The sequence below is a fragment of the Sturnira hondurensis genome, unplaced genomic scaffold (genome assembly GCF_014824575.4).
Source record: "Sturnira hondurensis isolate 20B ecotype Veracruz unplaced genomic scaffold, ASM1482457v3 Scaffold0015596, whole genome shotgun sequence".
NCBI lineage: Eukaryota > Metazoa > Chordata > Mammalia > Chiroptera > Phyllostomidae > Sturnira > Sturnira hondurensis.
The window spans coordinates 12320523-12341894 of NW_028088227.1; the positions used below are offsets into that span (position 1 = coordinate 12320523).

At 39.2% G+C, this 21372-nt stretch overlaps 2 protein-coding genes across 5 annotated transcripts in view; one reads left to right on the forward strand and one right to left on the reverse strand.

Moving 5' to 3' along the window:
* Positions 1-8703, reverse strand: part of WASF1 (WASP family member 1) — a 41591-nt gene extending 32888 nt beyond the window's left edge. For all 3 annotated transcript variants that reach the window (XM_037065039.1, XM_037065038.1, XM_037065037.1), the window contains exon 1: positions 8467-8703. The gene's annotated coding sequence lies outside the window, so the exon portion shown is untranslated. The remainder of the gene's footprint in view (positions 1-8466) is intronic.
* A 709-nt stretch (positions 8704-9412) lies between these two features.
* The window catches only part of CDC40 (cell division cycle 40), a 49109-nt gene continuing 37149 nt past the window's right edge, over positions 9413-21372 (forward strand). For both annotated transcript variants that reach the window (XR_005069261.1, XM_037065036.1), the window contains exons 1-2: positions 9413-9654; positions 20246-20332. Coding sequence is in view for 1 of the 2 variants with exons in the window: in XM_037065036.1 (XP_036920931.1) it covers positions 9466-9654; positions 20246-20332 (276 nt within the window). In the remaining variant the exon portion in view is untranslated. The remainder of the gene's footprint in view (positions 9655-20245; positions 20333-21372) is intronic.

Here is a 21372-nt window from a genome sequence, read left to right on the forward strand (position 1 = left end):
AACAAAAAAGGAAATAAAAGGGATTGATGAACATTAAGGCAAAATGAAAACAAATAGCGAAATGACAGATTTAAACCCTACAATATCAGTAATCACATTAATCATAAAGGATCTGAACATGCAATTAAAAAATATTATAAACAATTTATGCCAATGAATTAAACATGAATGAAATAGACAAATTCTATTAAAGACACAACTACTGAAGTTTACTCAAAAAGAAATACAGTGCCCTTTAAAAAAGAAAAACAATAGTGAAAAATTTATGCTACCTGACTTCAGTACTTATTATAAAGCTATATTATTCAAGGTAGTATGGTATTCTTGTGAAGACAGACAAATAAATAGTCAATGGAACAGATGGAAGTGTCCAGAAGTTGACATAGGTGCAAAAACAATTGAATAGAGAAATACTTTCTTACAGTCCTACAGCATTTGGGGTCTATATTAAAAACAGAAAAAAAACCTTGATCCTTACCTCAAACCATGTACAAATGGGTCACAGAACTAAATGGAGAACATAAAACTTCTAGCAGAAAATTGAAAATCTTTATGACCTTGGATAAGGCAAAAATTTCTTAACACCAAAAGCACAATCCTAAAAAAAATTGCTGAACTGGAATTCAACCAAATTAAAAACTCCTGGTTAAGGGAATGAAAAGACAATCCACAGGTTGAGAGAAAATATTTGCAAATCACCCATATGATAAACCACACATATGTAAAATAAAGAACCGTTAAAATTAAAAAAAAGAAACAACCCATTACATAATGGCCAAAGATTTGAACCCATACTTCACAAAAGAAAATATACAAATGGCATATGAAAAAGTGATGACATCATTAGTCTTTAGGGAAATACAAATGAAAGCCACAATGCGATATTACAACAAACCTACAGTAACAGCTAAAATTAGAATTGTGAGGATGTGGAACAAATGAACTCGTACATACCTTGCTTATAGCAATATAAAATGACAGCACCACTTTGAATAAACACTTCAGTGCTTTCTTATGAAGTCAAACATATGCCTATTGTATGACCTAGCCATTCCACTTCTAGGTATTACTCAGGAAAAATAAAAGCACGTGTCCAAAAATTGGCTTGTACATGAATGCTCACAGCAACTGTATTTGTAATAGCCAAAACCTAAAACCACCCAAATGTTCATCAATGGACGAATGAATAACAAACTGTTATCCAATGGAATGTGACTCATACAATGGAATGGTATTCACCGATAAAATGAACTAAAGATGTATGGAACAACATGAGTAAATTAAAATCATTATGCTGAGTGAAAGAAGCGAAACAAAAAAGAGTATATACTGTATGACTCTATACAAAGTTCTAAAAAAATGCTAACTAACCTATAGTGACAGATAGTCGATTGGCGCTTGCTTGGAATGGGTGCAGGCTGGGTGGAAGGAGTAGAGAGAGGTAGGGTACAGGGAACACAAAGAAAGACTGAAATTGTGGGGAGGAAGGTGTTCATTACCTCGGTTGTTCTGATGGTCTCATAATGAATCCATAAATCAAAACTATCCAGCTGTACAACATATCATTTGGCAATTATATTTCAATAAAGTTCTCAAAAACCTATCTAATCAAATAGAATTAACTACTTATCCATTACTGTTATCATGCTAGAAATACTTATTATTTTCTACCAGCTATTACCAACAGTACATGATTTGAATTTATAATAGTAATATAGGATATCAACTTCAAATGTGCAAGAGGGTATGGTTTTTCAACAATATCTGTAGAAATATGTATGTAAAAAAACTTGAAGACTAATGGATTAAAACTGTGGAAGATTAGACAAATTCAGGCAGATCAGTAAACTTTACTATCTTCTATCGATACATTACAATCCTATTCTTGACTTGAAAATAGTTATCACAATGGAAAAGCTAGTGTGACTTTATCAATCCCCATCCCATCACTAAAAATAATCTACAACTGTAAAAGAGGAGATGGGTTAGGTCACTAGGCATTTATATTTGCCTATGTCCAAGCCAAATATTTCTCCACAGAAACCATTTCACATGGTGGCAAAGTTCCAAACCAGTTCCCAAACCCTATTTAAGCAGTAGGGATTAATTATCTCTTCTTTCTCCTGCATCAGTGTTCTGCCGCTGGATCACTGCCATCAGCATAGACACACGCTATAATTTTATCCATCTTAAAAACACAAATCATCAACAACAAAAGCAAACCCCTCTTCATCCCACTTCTCCCTCCAGCCGCTCCCATTCCAACACACACGGATTTCTCTGCTCTTTATGGCAAAATTCCTTGAATGAGTTCCCTGATTTCTCTCCTCCGATTCTCACTTACATCTGTCCCATTCAGGTTTTCATTTCCAGTGCTATACCACACCACCTCACCACGGTCAGTTACTGCTACATCCAGTAGCTCATTGTCAGGCCTCTTCTCTTAATCTGTTAACAGCATCTGACACAGTGACTTGTTCACTCCTTGAAATCACTTCCTTAATTTGGCTTTCAGAAGACCTCAGATTCCTGGCTTTCTTCCTTATCTTCTTCACCTCTAAATCTTAGAGTGTTCTAAGACTTAGTGCTTGGAACTTTAAAAATTTTTTTATCCATATTCACTTCATTAGTGATTTCATATTAAATTTTCTTAAAATGAGATATCCATCTACATCTAACTTAACGAACCTGTTTGATTCACTATCACCCTTAATCAAAGTCAAGTATAGATAAAATTATTTAGGAAGGCAGCTGCAGATAAAAAACAGATTCAAATAGAAACAAGAGTTAAAAAGAAAAATAAGTGAAAATTTTCAATAGACAGCACCATCTTTCTTCAAGTTCAATATGCTAGTCTAGGGAGTCACTTAAAAATTAAAAATAATAAAGCTAAATTGATAAATACCAAAACAAATACTTTTTATTCTACTCATGTATTACATTAAAAACATTTAAATACCACATTAAATATTTCATTAAAATATAAATCAGAGCCTTAACTATGGTCCTGATCCCATGGCACTACCACAGTAATATCTTATATTAATACAGACTTGATTCAAAAGTTTTTTATAGCAATCACCTCATTTTACCCTAAAAAAAGACTCCATAACGATATTACAGAAAATACTATTTTAACCAGAAGTTTCATGACTTCTCAAATAAAAAACTTTTAATAAGCAAATTTGATGAATTTAAAATTAGCTGAAAAACTCTTAAATCCATCCCTACTATGAGAAATACATCTTGAAATTCATGTTCAACTGATGACAGGTCATTAATGCCACCTTTCCATACTTAGTGTAACATTACAAAAGAAATTTACGTTTCCTTTTTAATGCTAATGAATGAAACTAAGTTCTTTACATACACATCCTTTAAGAAGATATATTTTATTCATTTCCATGACTAGACTGACAATGAAAATGATACTTCTTTATGATATTAACACTGATGCGGTACATGGCTTTTGGCTGCCTCTATCACAGTAAGACTTATTTTTGCAAGTAGGAAGGAGAATACATTTATAATTAAGCACTCACTAGTGCATAACCCCTTTCTTCCCTCCGAGATTCCTACCTCACATGATGTGACTTGTACTGCACACTAACCCCAGGGTCAGAAGCATGTGGACTCGCAAGGCTTTCTCAAATGCGCCTGACCTTTCCCGAGGGTTCCTGCTGTCAGTACTTCCGTCCTGAGGACTAGGTAGCACTTTCCCTTCTATGACTAAGCACACCAAGTATCTGTACACTCTTTTTTTAACTTTATTTTTTAAATATATTTTATTGATTATGCCATTACAGTTGTCCCATTCCCCCCCTCACTCCCCTCCCCCTGCACACCCCTCCCCCACCATTCCCCCCCTTTCGTTCATGTCCATGTGTCACAAGTTCTTTAGCTTCTGTATTTCCCATAGTATTCCTGCCCTCCCCCCTGTCTATTTTCTACCCACCCTCAATGCTACTTATTCTCTGTACCTTCTCCCCCCTTCTCCCCCTCCCACTCCCCTGTTGCTAACCCTCCATGTGTTCTTCATTTCTATGGTTCCACTCCCGATCTAGCTGTCCTCTTGGTTTGCTTTTGTTTTAGGTGTGGTTGTTAATAACTGTGAGTTTGCTGTCCTTTCACAGTTCACTCTTAAAAAGTTCTACCTCTAGCAACTCCATCTCTAAAATGTCCCCTTCAGACCGAATCTTCTATCCAACTTCTCATTATAAAATTTCTTTGTCCTTATCAAGTTCCTTTATGTAACCCTTTTATTTGCCTCTATTTTCAAAACCATCAACATATTTTTGCCTTTGCTTCCCTTCTTACCTCAACTAACACTCCACATTCCTCTTCAAAGGAGAACTGCCCCAGAGCTCACACGCTGGTGCCAACAGAGCAGTCCAATCAGAATGCAGCACATGATCTATTCTCCCATCACTCATCCTGCGTCCTCTTCCGGCTCTCCGTAATTCCCACTTGGTAAATATGAAGCCAGAAGTTGACAGTTTTGTCATATCCCAGTTCTTTCTATACTGTTTGTGCATAAATCCCTCTATTTCCAGAATCTTCAACCGTCACCTCTACAATACTTACACAAACAACCCTAACGTCCTTGTAAACATTTAGCCCTGTGCTATCAGTCTGCCAGACAGCAACACAGTGCTGTTTCATTAACCCAGAGTCAACATATCCAAAATCAAATTCATCATCCAAGACTCCCCACCTTCAAATCAGTTATTACCACCATACCAAAACCCTCCTTTAAAAACCTAAAACATCTAGATAGACCCTGGTCGCACTGCTCAGTTGGTTATAGCATAGTCTCTATAGGCCGAGGTTTTGTTCCAGTCTCATCAGGGCACACACAGGAAGCAACTAATGCATGCATAAAAAGTGGAATAACAAATCGATGTCTGCCTGTCTGTCTGCCTCTCTCCCCCATCCTCTCTAATCAATTCAAAAAAATCCTAAAAAGCTTTCAAGACTAAGCATTTGAAAAAAGATAAAAACTACCACCTTTTCAGAGGTAGATCCAGAAAGGAGAAATTCCCTGACAATAATGAGCAGTAATATGAGAAAGGAAAAAAATGAACCCTCAGGAAAAAAGGAGGGCAGGGTGGGGCAAGTGAGCTTCTAAGTGCCTTTGAAATTTTACTTGTAACTGGAAAGAACCATGGAGGTCATCTACTTCGGTGCCCTCATTTCACAACTCAGAAAACCAGAGACCATGCTTGGGAGGTAAAATGACTTGTCCAACATTACACAGAAGATCCTAGCTCTTTCCAGTTTCTCTCATTCTCTGACCACTGCCCCAGAAGATATAAGGCTGCGCCACTGACTGAAGAAGATTCCTCTCTTCTCCATGCCCAGTGGGTGTCACAGGCCAAGTTCCTAACTAACAACGCCATCATGTCTAACACAAGAGAAACGTATTCCTAGCATTTCAAGATAGATTCTGAATTGATAGTCCCATAGAAATATTGTTTTACCAGTATTACAGATCTTTGATAAATATCTGTATTTATCAAAGATCTGTAATAAATATTTATGTAATAAATGTGTTTGATAAATCTAATTTTTAAAATTTCTACTCAGTACACTGAATCAATAGATATTCTTCACTCGTTCATTTTATCTGTCCAACAATAACAAAACTCAGCCCCTACTACTTGCTACACTCTATGCTAATAACTTTGGATTTATGATAGTAAGCATCAAGTCAGTTGCTGTCCTCAAGAAGCCCCCCCCACAAAAAAAACAAGCAAACAAACAAAACCCCTCAAGTTAACTCTATGTACCCAAGTGATAATGACAGCTGAATTTCAGTTTATTTAAAAAAATGTAATCAAATTAATTCTAAAAAAAACCCCCAAACAATAGTAATTTTAAAGACATTGAATAGTCTTACCTATGTTAGGTATCCTCACAAAGTAATCTAAAGCACTGTTTTGGTAGAAGTTCTAATAATATACTTTAATAGTAGTTTTGCTATGAAAATTAACTGAGTTAATCCTCCAATAAAGAAATCAAAAGCTACTATCTACTGTGATGATAAAAATCAAGCATTTGGAAATGGTACCTTAGACTATTCTGAAGATAAAGCAAAATAAATACAGTATTATGCAGTAGTCACACATTGCCTCTGAATATACTAACAAACTTGAATAATAAAGTAGCTCTATATCATATCTTACAAATGATCACAACTATGTATTTTGGATTTAGTCAGCTAAAAGTTTTTTTTTAATAAAAAAGGCTTTAATGTTTTCTGGAGATTTTATTATTCATAAACTCAAATCAATATTCTACTTATTACCAAGTCCTGTAACTTTTCCCATCAATATTAGCTATACCTATATTTAGATATTACATACATATATTAACTATAATACCCATTAAATTATTAAAAACTCTTGATGGATGAGAAACATTCCCGAATTTGGGGCCATACTGTTTAAAAGCAAAATTCAGTGTAAATCGGCCATTCTAAAAGGCCATTTTTCATGGTATTTTACACTGAAACATTTTCCATCATTCGTAAGCTAAAACATTTAGAAAATCCTTAAAAGCATAAAAACATCTTTACCAAATTTATGCATTCTACTTAGTGGAGTAAGTGGGTATTTTACCACCATTTACATATAAGGAAACCAAGGCACAAAGGTGTCCATTTCGTAAATTGCAAGGTCATTTCCTAACCAAGCAACTGACCCTCCTCCATCAAATTAATTATATTATATGTGCACCACTTCCAAGTGCCATAAAACAATAACTGTATCTTAAAGCAACTGCCTCTGCAATGCCTATGTACAATTCCATTTTATCAAGAGGCTTATGGCAACAAGCTTAAACAAGAAAAGCTAGAAAGGGAGGACTACCAAAACAAAAAGAAAACACTTACTTTTGGTAGTGAATCATTTATGTTAAACTAATAAGATGTAAACAGTTTTTAACATAATAGCAAGTAACCAACAGTTGTTTCTTGTTTTCAAAAAATAATGCACCTTTTAGGTAGATCATGTAAACTGGAGCTTACTCATCCTTGCAGACAGAAGTTAGAGAAGTGAGAAAAATTATATAATAAGTAATCCAATACATGATACTCCAAAAAAAAAGAGCTGAGTAAAAAACAAAATTTAGGTAAATTAGGAAATGATCATTATGGTGGTTAAAACTCCAGCTTAAACATTAAGTGTTTCCTTCCTTCCGTAACTGAAGGCTATAATGAGCAATTACATATTGTTACTAGAAAATAAATACAAAACTTTTCTTATTGAAAACTTGAGAGATTTTATGTCATGTACTTCATTCAAATGTTCGACACAAATATACTTTTCCTAACTTAGAAACTTAGAGCATGAGAAAAACTGCTCCTGAGAGTTCAAAGACTGAAACTGCATTTGTAATTATGATATACTAGTCCTACCAACAATTAGAAAAATTAAAGTTACCTACCTACCATATAAATTAAATTTAAGGACATTAAGACGAGTTGATTAACCAATAAATCAATTACATTAATGGGCAGGAATAAAACTTAGCTAATAAGTGAATCTAACACCAAATAAAAAATTAAAATATAATCCAAGGATAGGATTAGACCCAGTCGTATTAAAGTATCCGGTCTAGCTGGGGATTAGTTCATTAATCGGCTATAGGACAGGTTGTAAATGTTCAGGTCAGATGTGCTTTCTTTTCATCATTATTCCAGTTCATCCTCCGCAAGTGCAAGAGAAGGCGTCAGAGTACCGAAGCTAGGGGGCATGCTGTAGCAAGGGGAAAAGAAAAATGGGAAAGGTGCAATGGATGCTGCATAGTTGAATAATTATCTGGGTGGCACAATGGGCGAGTCCTGCCGACATCGGTGCCCAGTGAGTGGCCCCCTAACTCTCCTCGAGGCAACCCTCGTTAACAGGCATTGCAGGCGACAGCCCCGCTTCGCCTCGCTCTTCGAGCGAAAAAAATGATCCCAGCACTTGCTTTACCGTTGGGTCTTCAGGCAGAGACGCGCGGTGCAAACACGCAAACGCATAAGCCTCCTCCTTCACAGAGCCCCGGGCACGTAGCGCGAGCATAGTCTTCTCCGCCAGCGGGTGCTGCAGCCTCCCCCAGAGCCGGGAGGCACGGGGGCAACCCGTGGGTGCAAGGCTCAGGCGGTGGCACCTCAGGTGCGACCTGCAGTCTCCCCGCCCAGAGCAACCTCCGGCCGGTCCCTGCCACCGAAACCCCGACTCGCCGGCCCCTCCAGCTGCGCCCAGCCCGGCTAGCGGGTGGGCGGCTGATCAGGCACCCGCGAGTGGGGGCGGGGGCTGTTGCGGGGGAGGCGCGCCCATCCCCGTAACCTTTGCCGGGCTGGAGCTCCGCACATACCTCTCTGTTGTGGCCGGTGTGGAAGAGTTCCTCCCCAGCTCCCTCCAGCCCTCCAAAAACAAACAAAAAAAAACCAACAACAATTCCTGAGAGACTCGGGCTCACCGAGAAATCTTGGGGGGCTCTTACTTTACCCCTTCTTCATGCTTCGGCGGCAACCGCCGGTGTTCTTCAGCTCCCGGGACTCCCCTAGAGCCTCCAGGAAAGTCAGGCTCCCTGGTGGAACCCGCTCGGAGCAGCGTCCGACGCACCGGGCCACGGGGAACACTGCCTACGGCGCCCACCGAACGCCGGACCCACAGTGTGATCGACGCACGAGCGAACAACACCAAGAGCCGCCGCCGCCGCCCCCTAGCCGCCCCCTCCCCGCAAGCACAGCTCCACAACCGGGCGCAGGGACCCGCGCCTAAAGCAGGGGGGACCGCTGGACTCTCGCCACCTAATCTCTCATCCTTCCTACGAACTATTCCCTAACAGTCAGAGTCTTCCAATTTAAGACTCGTTTAACTTCTTCAGCCTCCAGTGCCTAGGTGCAGCCGTGGTGGGAAACTCAGCCTCCGCCCACTCACCCATCAGTGGGGATGAATATCAATCTTCCTCCCCCCATCCTGAGGTTTTTATGGTATTGCCCAATCCTCAGTTTGGGGGAGGGGGACGGAGAGAACAGTGCTTGGCCAGGGAATGAGGGAAAGTGATAGCCAATTGAATGAATCTCCATCCAGGGGCGGAGTTAAAAAGATGCCTGCCCGCCCGATCCCGCCCCCTCTATCCAAACTACATTTCCCATGTGCCTCTCATATCTCGCCGCGCTGCACGCCGGGAGTGCAGAATCCCGAGGCCGCAAGGTATGTATGAACTCGTAGTCTCTAAGCTAGCCAAAAGGTCCTAAAAGTTATAACCTATTATAATTCTCTCTGTTTTCCAAGATAAATGCTTCCAAGTTCTCAGTTGTGTTGTACTTATTTTAACACTAATTAACTTATTTACGGTGTCATAAATTATGTCTTAGCACGGGAAGTAAATAGTGTGTCATGGCAATCTGTTAGGACCTGGGAGCCGCTTCTACTTCCGCCGGGGCCTGGTCTCCACTGTTGTGTTGCTACCATGTCGGCTGCGATTGCTTCTCTGGCTGCTTCCTATGGTTCGGGTTCGGGGTCCGAATCTGACTCGGACAGTGAGGGCGGACGGTGTCCGCTGCCGACCGCTGACTCCCTCATGCACTTGACTAAATCGCCTTCTGACAAGCCATCTCTGGCAGTGGCGGTGGACTCGGCTCCGGAGGTGGCAGTTAAGGTAAGCGCTTTTGCCTCTAATGCGGTGCGGGAATTGGATTCTGCTCCAAAATCTGGCAGTCGTTGGTCAGGCCCCGGTTACCTTTTCCTCAACACTAAGAAAGAAGATGGTAACGCTTGGAACTCTTCATCTTCCCACATGCATCTTCCTTGGGAGAAGCCGGGAACTTGCAGTTCAGGACAGCCTTCCACTGCTTCCCGCCCTCGCCTCCCACCATCAGAAAGCAAGTGGGAAGAGGGAGTGAAAATGAATGGATTAGGATGTTCCCTGGGTAGAGCCGGTGTAATCTCAAAACCTAAGAAAGGCTAACTCAGGACTCCCCAAACTAGAGCATATGCCCTCACGGGAAGCCAGCGGTGGACTGGCTTTGTTTTGTTTTTGAAGTTTGAACTAGATTCCGATCCCAGCTCCACCATCTGTGTGAATTTAGCCAGGCTCCACAATCTCTGTTTCCTCCTGCCTGTGCAATGGCGATAATTTTGAAAGCACTTATCCATATGAGTGGATTATTGTGTACATTAAGTGGAATAATGTAAATCAATCTTTAGCACAAGGCCTGGTATCTAATAAAAGTGCAGTAAATGTTAGCTCTTTTGGTTACTTAAGTCCGTACAATGAGAAAAGGGCTTGGGTTTAAGGAGTGAATGATGCCAATTGAGAGAGGTAATTCAGAGAGAAATTGGGTTATATGGGCAATTTGACAAGTATTTATTAAACACATGTTATTTATCAGCAACTGTTCTAAGGGCTGAAGACACAGAGGCCAACAAGCCAGACATGTTTGCCATTGTGGTGCACACATTCTAGTGGAAGAAGCAGCCAATAAAATGTGAGCAAATAAAGTGGTTACAGATTGGATTGAGTACTGTGAAGGGAAAAAATAGAGTACTATGACAGAGAATAATGCAGGCGTAGGACTTCAATAGATTGATCAAGGTAGTACTCTGAAAAAACAGCTTTGAAGAACAAGCCAACCATAAGCAAACTCTAAGGCAAAAGTTTAGGCAAAGGAGACAGCAAGCCTTGAGATGGCAATGTGTTTGGAGAATGGAGGAAAGGTCAGTGTGCCTAGAGCCTCAGGAGAATGTCCACCATTGGTTGTATGGGCCCAGCAGAGCCTAATGGAGGGTGATCAGAAGCTCAAGGTGTGAGGGGAGGCATCGTGCAAAAATTCCTTTGTGTTTAAGATGTTCTCAAGTCCAGTGTGTGTATCACTTAAGTTTTTTACAGGTTTTTAGTGATCTGTTGTATTTATGATTTTTAAGTGATTTTACTTATTTTTAGAGAGAGGGAAGATAATGATAATAGCCTTCCAACTGGTCTTTCTACCTTCTTATTTCTTGTCTCCCAGTTCCATACCCCATTCTTCCTTTCACATGTACCCAGAGTGATCTTTCTAGTCATTTCCCTGCCCAAGGACATTGTGTTGCCTAGTGGGTAATTTCTAAGTTCTTTTTTAAAACATTTTTTATGTTATTTTTTAAAATATTTTATTTATTTATTTTTAGAAAGAGGGGAAGGGAGGGAGAGAGAAAGAGAGAGACACACCAATTGTTGTTGTCTCTTTAGCACCCACCTCTGGGGACCCGGCCTGCAACCCAGGCGTCTGCCCTGACTGGGAATCAAACTGGCGACACTTTGGTTCACAGGCCGGCACTCAGTCCACTGAGCCACACCAACCAGGGCTAATTTGTAAGTTCTTTATGTAACATGTGGCCTTCCATTCTCCCAAAAGCGTTATTTTCTTCCTTTTTCCTTTCAAGATTTTGCCCATACTAGTTTCTCTGCCTAGAAATCCCTTGCTTTGTGCCTTCCCACTCACCACTACCACCCCCTTCACGCCCAACCAAACTGTACTGTCCTCCAGTCTCCTGCACATTTCCTTTTCTGTCTATGTTAGCACCTTTTCAGACATCACTTGTAGCACTTGCCACAGTACTGCGATTGTTAACCTTTCCCCACCTTGGACTGTTGTAACCAGAGATTGTTGCATCTGTTCATTTTTATATCTCCAATACCCAGTACACAAGATGAAGGAAAATATATTTGGTGAGAAAATGGAAGAGTAAGTGAAAAAGAAAGTCTTTGAAAAAGCATGTATGTTGAGAATCAATGTATATTGATTGGGCAGGGATGAGGGGATGTCTCTAGAACCCACTTAGTTTAATCACTTAAGAAAATCCAGGAAAAGAGTTTGCATATGATACCAGAGCTGGGGTTAGATCCCCCACCCCAGTGAACTGGGTTCTATGGTAACAGTGAAGGACATTAATCGTCACTAGTTTGTGGACTGACACTTGCTTCTATGCAGGAAAGAGTGGGGAGGGAAGGCTTACACATAGTAAATGTAATTATAGAAAAAGGACCAAGGGAGGAGATGTGAGGCATGCAAATCTACTCATTTGTGTTTAACTAATTGTATTGTGACTAGTAGTAAGCATTTTGGCAGAATGAACTTAATGTATAAAAACATTATGGATTAATGTTTTTAATTTATTTCCCTGAATATAGCGTTCAGTTCTCAAAGAGGTATACAGGTGCTTGTGTTCTGTGATGCATTACAATGAGTATTTTCTGGTTAAAAAATGTATTTTAATGCAACATTGTCAGATTTTGCACTTTGGTAATCATATAATTAGCCCTGTTGGGTTGTAAGAGTTGCTTACTGTTTAACTTCAGAGTTAAAAAGCTACCAGGCCCTGGCCTGGCAGCTCAGTTGGTTGGAGCATGGTCCCAGTACGCCAAGGCTGCAGGTTTGATCCCCGGTCAGGGCACATACAGGAAGCAACCAATGAATGCATGGATGGGTGGGACAAGAAATTGATGTTTCTCTCTCTTACCTTCTCTCTCACCCTTTGCCTCTCACTCCCTTCCTCTCTCTCAAATCAATAAATAGCAATAATTTAAAAAATAAAGCAGACCTGGCTTTCTCTCATTTCAGTTTATGACTTACTTTTGCCCCAGTATATCCCTTTCTTTAGCATAGTCTACTTGAGTAAAGTGAAAATTCTGCCTCTAACTTTGAGCATATTTTAAAATTTCTTCTTGGGTGATCTTTCTCATACTGTGAGCTTCAAATGGATTGCCTTTTCCCACTGCATTAGTTAATAACCAAACTCAAAGAATAACTTTGTATGAATTTCTGTTCTTTTAACTCATCCACCTAGACATTTTAGCAAGTTTACTCATTACCACTTTCTGGGGGGAAAAAACCTATACTATAAATTGATAAGTAGTTTATAATAATGATTAATGTTTGTGTTCTGCATTATAGTTTATAAAGTGCTTTTACATTATTTTCTTATTATAACAACAGTAAGAAATGTGAAAAGGACTGGAAAATAAATATCTCATAGTTTTCTCAAATTTCTTTGAATCAACAAAAGATAAACTTTCAACACTTACTTGGTCCAATAGGGTCTTTCTTCACTTACTACACTTTAATTTATATGGATAGAAATCCTCTGTAATTCTAGAGTAATTTCATTTGCATGCCTAATTGTTATTGAACTTTTAATGTGTTTCAAAACAAGGTTGTAGTATTATCAAAGTTTTTCTAATTAATGTAATAACCCTTTATTTTTAGGAGGTTTTGTTCGGTTCTGTGATTTTAGGAGGAGCCAAAGACCTGTTTATATTTTTTCCATCAGTTACCACTGGTGCACATGTAAAGAGTAATTCTTTATAAATTGTACCTTAAATTTAAAGCTTGGTATTTTATGGTACTCTGTTCAAAATAATTAAAATTTAGAAAGATCTGGTAAAACATATTATAAAGTGGTTCTAGCAATTCTATAAAATCCATCTTTGGGGCCTCTTCTTAATTTAAGCAGCTTAATCACTACAAGTTGAATGTTAAGAGAGAAACTACTTTATTTAGTTTTTTTTGCAGTTTAAGCAATTTGTATATAACCTTTTAACTTTGTAGTACTGGATTTTGCTCTGAGCCCTAGTCAAGATACTATCTCTAATCAATGGCAATTCTAGTATGCATTCTAGCATAATACCTATGTATCATCTTTTTGGTGGCCCATTTGAACCCCCTTTTTAAAGAGTCTTAATGTGAAATATATCCCTCCCTGTACCTTACCTTTAGGAGCTGAAAACCCAGATTCTCATTCTCCCAGCTCCCTCTTAAAGTCTAGTACTACAGCTCAGACTTGGCCCAACAAATTCAACCACCTAAATTCTAATTTAATGTTAACCCACCAAGAAGCAAGGATTTATTTTTAAGTGAGCAAATATTTTTAAGTGACAGTGGTAGCCAACATTATCTAGTTTCTTGGGCCAGTGGTTTCAACAGCAGCCTCCAGTGGCAGCCATAGCTGTGGTTTTCAGAAATGACGAACCCTTGTCTTCATAGGACTGGTTCTGGGATGTGATTGGTTTGGAATTGTGATTCCATCTGTGTACTCACCCCTTTATCTCTGCGAGTTTCCCCAAGCTCATTTTCCACCCTTCTTGGCAATGCTAAGAGAAACTTCGAAGGATTCAATACTGTTTAATCAGCCTGTGAGGTTTTCAATTGCTGGCAACTAGGAACCTGACTCATACTCTGCCAACTATTTTGTTTGTTTGTTTGTTGCTAATTGGGTCTCTGACATCCTTCATTGTGGTTCCTTTCAATTCTTTCCCTTCTCATTTATTCTGTTAATACTTTGGGGTAAGTGATTTAATCTTGCTAATACTTATCTCACAAGAGTTTTGTAAGGATTATATAAAGGATTATACTGGGGTAATGTGTTTACCCCAGTCCTGGCACTTGTTAAATACCCTTTTTTTTCATGGCAAACTATAGAGGTAATTCACTTATTTATTATAGTGGTTATTATCTGTATTCCTCACTAGAATATAAGTTCCGCAAGGGCAGGGATCTTTTCCTATTTCTTTGGGCCTAGAGCAGCCTGGCACATAGTAGGTACGCAATCAGTATTTGTTAAACGAATAAATAGATCTGAAGTTACTGTACTTGCTTTACTAAGATGCCTGTGCCCCTAACTACACAGAGAAAATGAAAGACCAACAGTGACTGCCTACACTTAAAACCAGCTCCACACATCTATCACCTGTCAGTTCTTGTCTTTGTCATCTCCCTCTCATCTCAGAAAGCTCCTTCTCTTTTCAGAGGCCTATCTTCTAATCCCCAGGATTCCCTTCCCTTCTACCACTTCCATACCTTTGATTATCCCTTCCTTTTCATGTGTTTCTCCCTACTTGGTCCTTTCCTGTAGCCTGTGATTGACTAAATCTTTGATCTGGTCTTTTCTTACTGAGAGAAAAAAGGAAACTTAATTTCACCCTGAAAGTCCTTTAATCTTGCACCCTGTCTCTTCACCTCTTTATTCCCAAATGTTTTGAAAGAGTGAAAAATATTGCTGAATTGTTTTTCTAAATTCCCAGTTATACCTCAGGCTCTTGCAGTTGGCTCCCCCCGCCCCCACTACCAAAATTGCTCTGACAAAGGCTTTCTGTGACATGATTGCCAAAGTCATTGATTTTGGTCAGCCTTCATTCTATGGATTTGACTTTTCTTCAGTTTAATTGAACAAATATTTATTGAACATTTGCTGAGTGCCCTGTATTATACTAGGCAGTGAAGATATAAAATGTGTAAGTAAAGGCCATGTGCAACAAATAATATAATATCACATGCTATAAGGAGTTATGTGAAACATCCCTTAGGACTGTGGATGAAAAAGCAGTTTTCTTGAGCCAGAAGGTATCAGAGAAAATAAGATGACATATCATCATCATCATCAGATTAGCCTCTAATGATAATAAAGGGAAATGCATAATGAACAAAGAGTAACATTGCCAACAGCGCAGAAAGCATGAAAGTGCTTGGTATTTTAAAAAATTATCAATCAGTCTAATGTGGCAAAAGTAAGGGACTATTAAACCTGATAAAGAAGCTTTAGAGACCAGGCAGGATACACTGAAGCCCTGAACTAGGACAGTCGTGGCTGCGATGTGGAAAAGGGGTGTTGGGAGTGAAGGTGCTGCTGAAATAGTGCAGAGGTAGGATCAGTAAAACTCGGAGCCCGATTTGGTAGGGAGTGTAGGCTGAGTCGTGGAGGAGTGACAACCTCTGTTTTAGGCATAGCAAAGAGTCTGATTCTGTGAAACACCCGTACAGTAAAGCTCAAAAGGCAAATTAGATATGGAGATCCAGAGGCCAGGAGTGCAGTCAAGGCTGCAGATAAAAATTTGTGCTGGAAATTGAAATCATGAGGAAGACAAGATAATGGTAAAGATTTGGGCAGTTTTGAAAATAAGGGGGAAGGAAGTTTAGTGGCATCATACCTGAAGTACTGTGCCTTTGAGAAGCAGAAAAACTAAGTTGCCTGCTTTGGTGAAGGGTGTTTTGAAATATGTAAAATTTTTTCCCTGCCTGGTGTAACTCGATAGATTGAGCGCAAGTCTGCAAAGCAAACAGTCACGGTTTAATTCCCAGTCAGGGCACATGCCTGGGTTATAGGCCAGTTCCCAGCAGGGAACACACAACAGGCAACCGTACATTGATATTTCTCTCCCTCTCTCCTTCCCTTCTGCTCTAAAGATAAATAAATAAAAATTTTTTTAAATATTAAAATTTGGGGAGAATATCTGTATGCCAGTGGTGTTATTTTTCGTGTCAGTTTTGTAGTCTTTGGTCATTAAATGCTCTAATTCTACCAGGTCTTCATTTGTCAATGGCATTGCTTCTTCCCCAGCATCACTGCCAGTGTCGTGACATCCCACCTGTTTTGCAAAATTTGTGATAATTATTTTCCATTACCTTTGCATTGTATTAGCAAATGTATCCTACCATCAGCAAGAGACTAACAGAAGGAAAATGGTGATGTGGTAGGGGTAGTTCTAGTGATTAAGGATACACTTGTGGACTTCCAGCCAAGATGGAGACATAGGTAGATACACTTTGCCTCCTCGCACAACCAAAATAAGGACAACAACAAATTTAAAAACAAAAAATAACCAGAACTGCCAGAAATTTGAACTGTATGGAAGTCTGGCAACCAAAGAGTTAAAGAAGAAACATTCATCCAGACTGGTAGGAGAGGAGAGACAGGCAGTCTGGATGGAGAGGACTCATAGCAAGGTGGTGGCTGGAGGACCCGGGTGGGCAAGGCAGCTGGCAGAGTGGGCAGTCCCACATCTGCATGCAGATAAACCTGGAGGAACAACTGGAGAGTAAGATAGAACCCACATCCGCAACCCAGGGTTCCATTGTGGGGAAATAAAGCCTTGAAACCTCTGGCTGAAAAACCTGTAGGGGTTGCAGCAGCAGTGGGAAAAACTCCCAGCCTCCAGGAGAATTCACTGGGTAGACCCACAGGGTCCTAGAATGTACACAAAACCGCCTACCTGGGAATCAGCACCAGAAGGGCCCAATTTGCTTATGGGTGGTGGGGGAAGTGACTGATAGCCAGCCGCAAAGTGGCATTGTTCCCTCTCGGACCCTTCCCCCACATACAACACCACAATGCAGTGACCTGGGTTACCCTGCCCTGGCAAATACCTAAGGCTCTGCCCCTTACTACATAATAGGCATGCCAAGACAAAAAAAAATGGCCCAAATGAAAGAACAGATCAAAGCTCCAGAAAAAAATACAATTAAGTGATGAAGAAATAGCGAACCTATCAAATGCAGAGTTCAAAACACTGGTAACCAGGATGCTCATAGAAATGGCAGAGTATGGTCACAAAATACAGGAAAAAAGTGAAGGCTATGAAAAGTGAAATAAAGGAAAATTACAGGGAAACAACAGTGATGGGAAGGAAACCAGGATTCAAACCAATGGTTTGGAGCAAAAGGAAGAAACAAACATTCAATCAGAACAAAATGAAGAAACAAGAATTCAAAAAAAATATGAGGAGAGGCTTAGGAACCTCTAGGACAACTTTAAATATTCTAACATCCGAATCATAGGGGTGCTAGAAGGGAAAGAGGAAGAGCAAGAAATTGAAAACTTATTTGACAAATAATGAAGGAGAACTTCCCCAATCTGACCAAGGAAATAGACTTCCAGGATGTCCAGGAAGCTCAGAGAGTCCCAAAGAAGTTAGACCCAAGGAAGCACTCATCAAGGCACATCATAATTACATTGCCCAAGATTAAAGGTGAGGAAAGAATCTTCAAAGCAGCAAGAGAAAAGGAGACAGTTGCTTACAAAGGAGTTCCCATAGACTGTCAACTGATTACTCAAAAGAAACATTACAGTCAATAAGGGGCTGGAAAGAAGTATTCAAAGTCATGAAAGGCAAGAACCTACTCTAAATTACTCTATCCAGCAAAGCTATCATTTAGAATGGAAGGGTAGATAAAGTATCTCCTAGATAAGGTCAACTTAAAGATGTTCATCATCATCAAGCCCTTATTATATGAAATGTTAAAGGGACTCATTTAAGAAAAAGAAGATCAAAAATACAAACACTAAAATGACAACAAACTCACAACTATCAGCAACCAAACCTAAAAAAAAAACCAACTAAGCAAGTGACTAGAATAGGAACCGATTCACAAAAATAGAGATCACATGGAGGGTTTTCAGCAGGGAGAGGGTGAGGGGAATGGGGGGAAAGGTACAGGAAATAAGAAGTATAAACGGTAGGTACAAAATAGAGGGAGGTTAAGAATAGTACGGGAAATGGAGAAGCCAAGGAACTTACATGTATGATCCATGGACATGAACTAAGGTGGGGAATGAGGATGGGAGGAGGGTTCAGGGCAGAGGGGGAGAAAAATATATTTTTTAAAAAGATTTTTGTGCATATAAAATCTAACTTGTGTAGCTTATATTCAGTGGAGGGAGGTAGACAATAAATATGTGTCAGGTGGTGATAAGCATAATGGAGATAGTTGAAGCAAGGTAAGGGGAAAGTAGAAAAATGGAGCAGGGACCTGAAAGAGAACAGTCATGTGGATACCCAAGTTCCAACAAGAGGGAATGGTAAGTCCAGAGACCCTGAGTCAGGATTGGCCTTCAGTGAATTCTGGGGTGGCAAATGAGGCAGTGAGGCTGAGCTACAATGAGGTAGGCACAGGGCTAGATGAGGAAAGGGGTTGGGATAGAGGGGAGAAAGAGGGACAAATCAAGGCTAAACTCTCAACCAATTAGATTCAAATGTCCTAATTTTATAACAGCAATTTTGTAATATCAGCTTTACTGAAATATAATTTATAAACAACATGTAACTTCCTTTAAAAGTTCAAAGCATAACTTGAATGTCCTAGTTTAATTAAATGAAATATATTTATAACATGTTTAATATGGAAATAAAACCTCTACAAAAACTTCTTTTTAGTATGTAAAAGCTAAGGCAGGACAATACAGGAAGACAAAATGCTCTATAAAACTATCGTCGGGAACCATACTTACTTTCTGAACTGGTAATGAGCCTCGTAAGCCTTTTTTAGGCCTTTGTTCTGAGTGAGGAAGGTGCCAGAGGGCTTAAGAGCAAAAGAGTAATATAGTCTGATGAATATTTTAAAACAATCCCTGGCTCCCATGTGGAGTGAAGCTGCTGGGCAAGAGCAGAAGCAGGGAGGCCTGTTAATAGACTATTACAGTAATCCAGGTGCGAGATAAATTGGACTGAGGTGAGAGTGAAAGAGAGTCAAATAACTCCAGGAATTTTCTTATGAGCAAATGTAAGGATGGCATTGCAGTTAACTGCAGTTAACTTGCAGAGAAGGCTGGAAGGAGTCCTTGGGGAAAGGAAGACCAGAGGTGTCTGTTAGACATAGTGGGAGAAAAGATAGCAAATTGAAGGTTAGATACACGAGCCTCTAGGGTTTAGGGGAGAGGTCCGGGCTAGAGATACCAATTTGGGAATTGCTGTATTTGTGCTGTATTTTTCGGACCATAAGATGCACCTAGGTTTTAGAGGAAAATAGGGGAAAATTTTTTGAAGAAAAAATGTGGTAAAATATTTAATAACATAAATAACATAATATTACACCAATGTAAATGTAAACAGAACTCAACAGCAGCATTGACAACCATTTTCCTCCCAACTTTGGGGCAGGTGTGTCTTACAGTTTGAAAATACGAAAGTGGTAGGGTTACACAAGAAATAGACGACCAGTGATTATTTAGTGGAGATGAGGTTGTTAGGAAGGGTGAAACATTGACAAAGTGGTAAGACTTGAGATTTAGATTTGGGTCCTGCCACTTTCTTTTGTTTCCTCTGCAGTCCCTAACCAGTGCTATCTGAGTATATATTTAATAAAGTTTGGTGAATAAAGAAAGTGCTTCTGAATTTAGAACTGGAAGAGCAGGTCTTTTTTTGAGTTAATAGAAGAGGGGAGTTGGACTCTCAAATTTAAGGCTTTGAGTAATGTTAACTTATTTAGAAATTTTTTATTTGCTCAGTTGGGGTAAAGTCAATATTTTGAAAGGAAAAAATTTGTTACGCATTCTAACCTTTATACTTATATACATTACTTTTATTAGTATTTGCTTATTAAATTATTAATTGTGTGGCACTAATGTAATAATAGTAAAATTAGTGTTAAAATGACTTAGTGTAGTTTTAAAATAAAACAACTATTTATCAGATATTTAATGTTCATTTGGTTTTCTTTTAGGAAGATTTGGAGACTGGAGTTCACCTTGACCCTGCTGTCAAAGAGGTTCAGTATAATCCCACCTATGAGACCATGTTTGCTCCTGAGGTGAGAAAATATGCCATACTTAAGATTCTGCCTTTTGCTAAACTATTTAAATTATACATAGGTAGCTAAATGGTGAATTTTTCACAAAAGTATACTATTTAAGCTTTTAGAAAATATATCCTGTTATATAGCAACTACATCTCAATTTAAAAAGAAATGTCCTTCTACAAATGTTTAAATATTATATATGCTTTTGTGAGAATACTTTTAAAAATCCACTAATGTTTACCTACCAAGATAGAACCATCTGGTAGTATGGAACTATTTCTTTTGAAAAAAGGAAATCTCAGAATATCTGATTCTTAAATGTGAACTTAGTTAACATCTTCCTCTCAGTATTGATAAGGGCACATTGCAAATTAACCATTATGGAAAAAGAATTTGGTTTGTTAACATCATTACTGCACAGTACATTAGGAAGCATCTGGTTGTGCATGTTGCTGTGCTAAACACTAAAAAGAGGTGCCACACACATGTGGTCAGGGCTCGACAGTAATCACAGGGTTTATTGCCTACTCTGCATAAGACATCTTGTGGCATCTTTGTTCCATGTGATAAATGGTGATGAATGCATTAAAGAAGGTGAGGAAAGGGAACAGATAGTGACAATTGTGCATTTAGAAATTTGTAGAAAAGATAAGATTTCTAGCTATCTTACCTTTAAAAGACAAAGAATGCCTGATTGACAAAATAGAAATACCATGAAATGGTCATAAAACAAACAAAGAGTCTTAGTGGCAGGGCTGTTAAGAAGCACTTTAAAAAGCCAAATCTGGCCCTGGCTGGTATGGCTCAGTGGATTGAGCGCAGGCCTGCAAACCAGAGTATTGTGGTTCGATTCCCAGTCGGGGCATATGCCTGGGTTGCAGGCCAGTCCCCAGTACAGGATGCACAAGAGGCAACCACACATTTGATATTTCTCTCCCTCTCTCCTTCTCCTCTAAAGCTAAATAAATAAAATCTTTTAAAAAAAAGGCCACATCTTCTTGCATCTTGGTAGAGAAGATTACTTTTTAATATTTTTCATTTTTTAGTATATA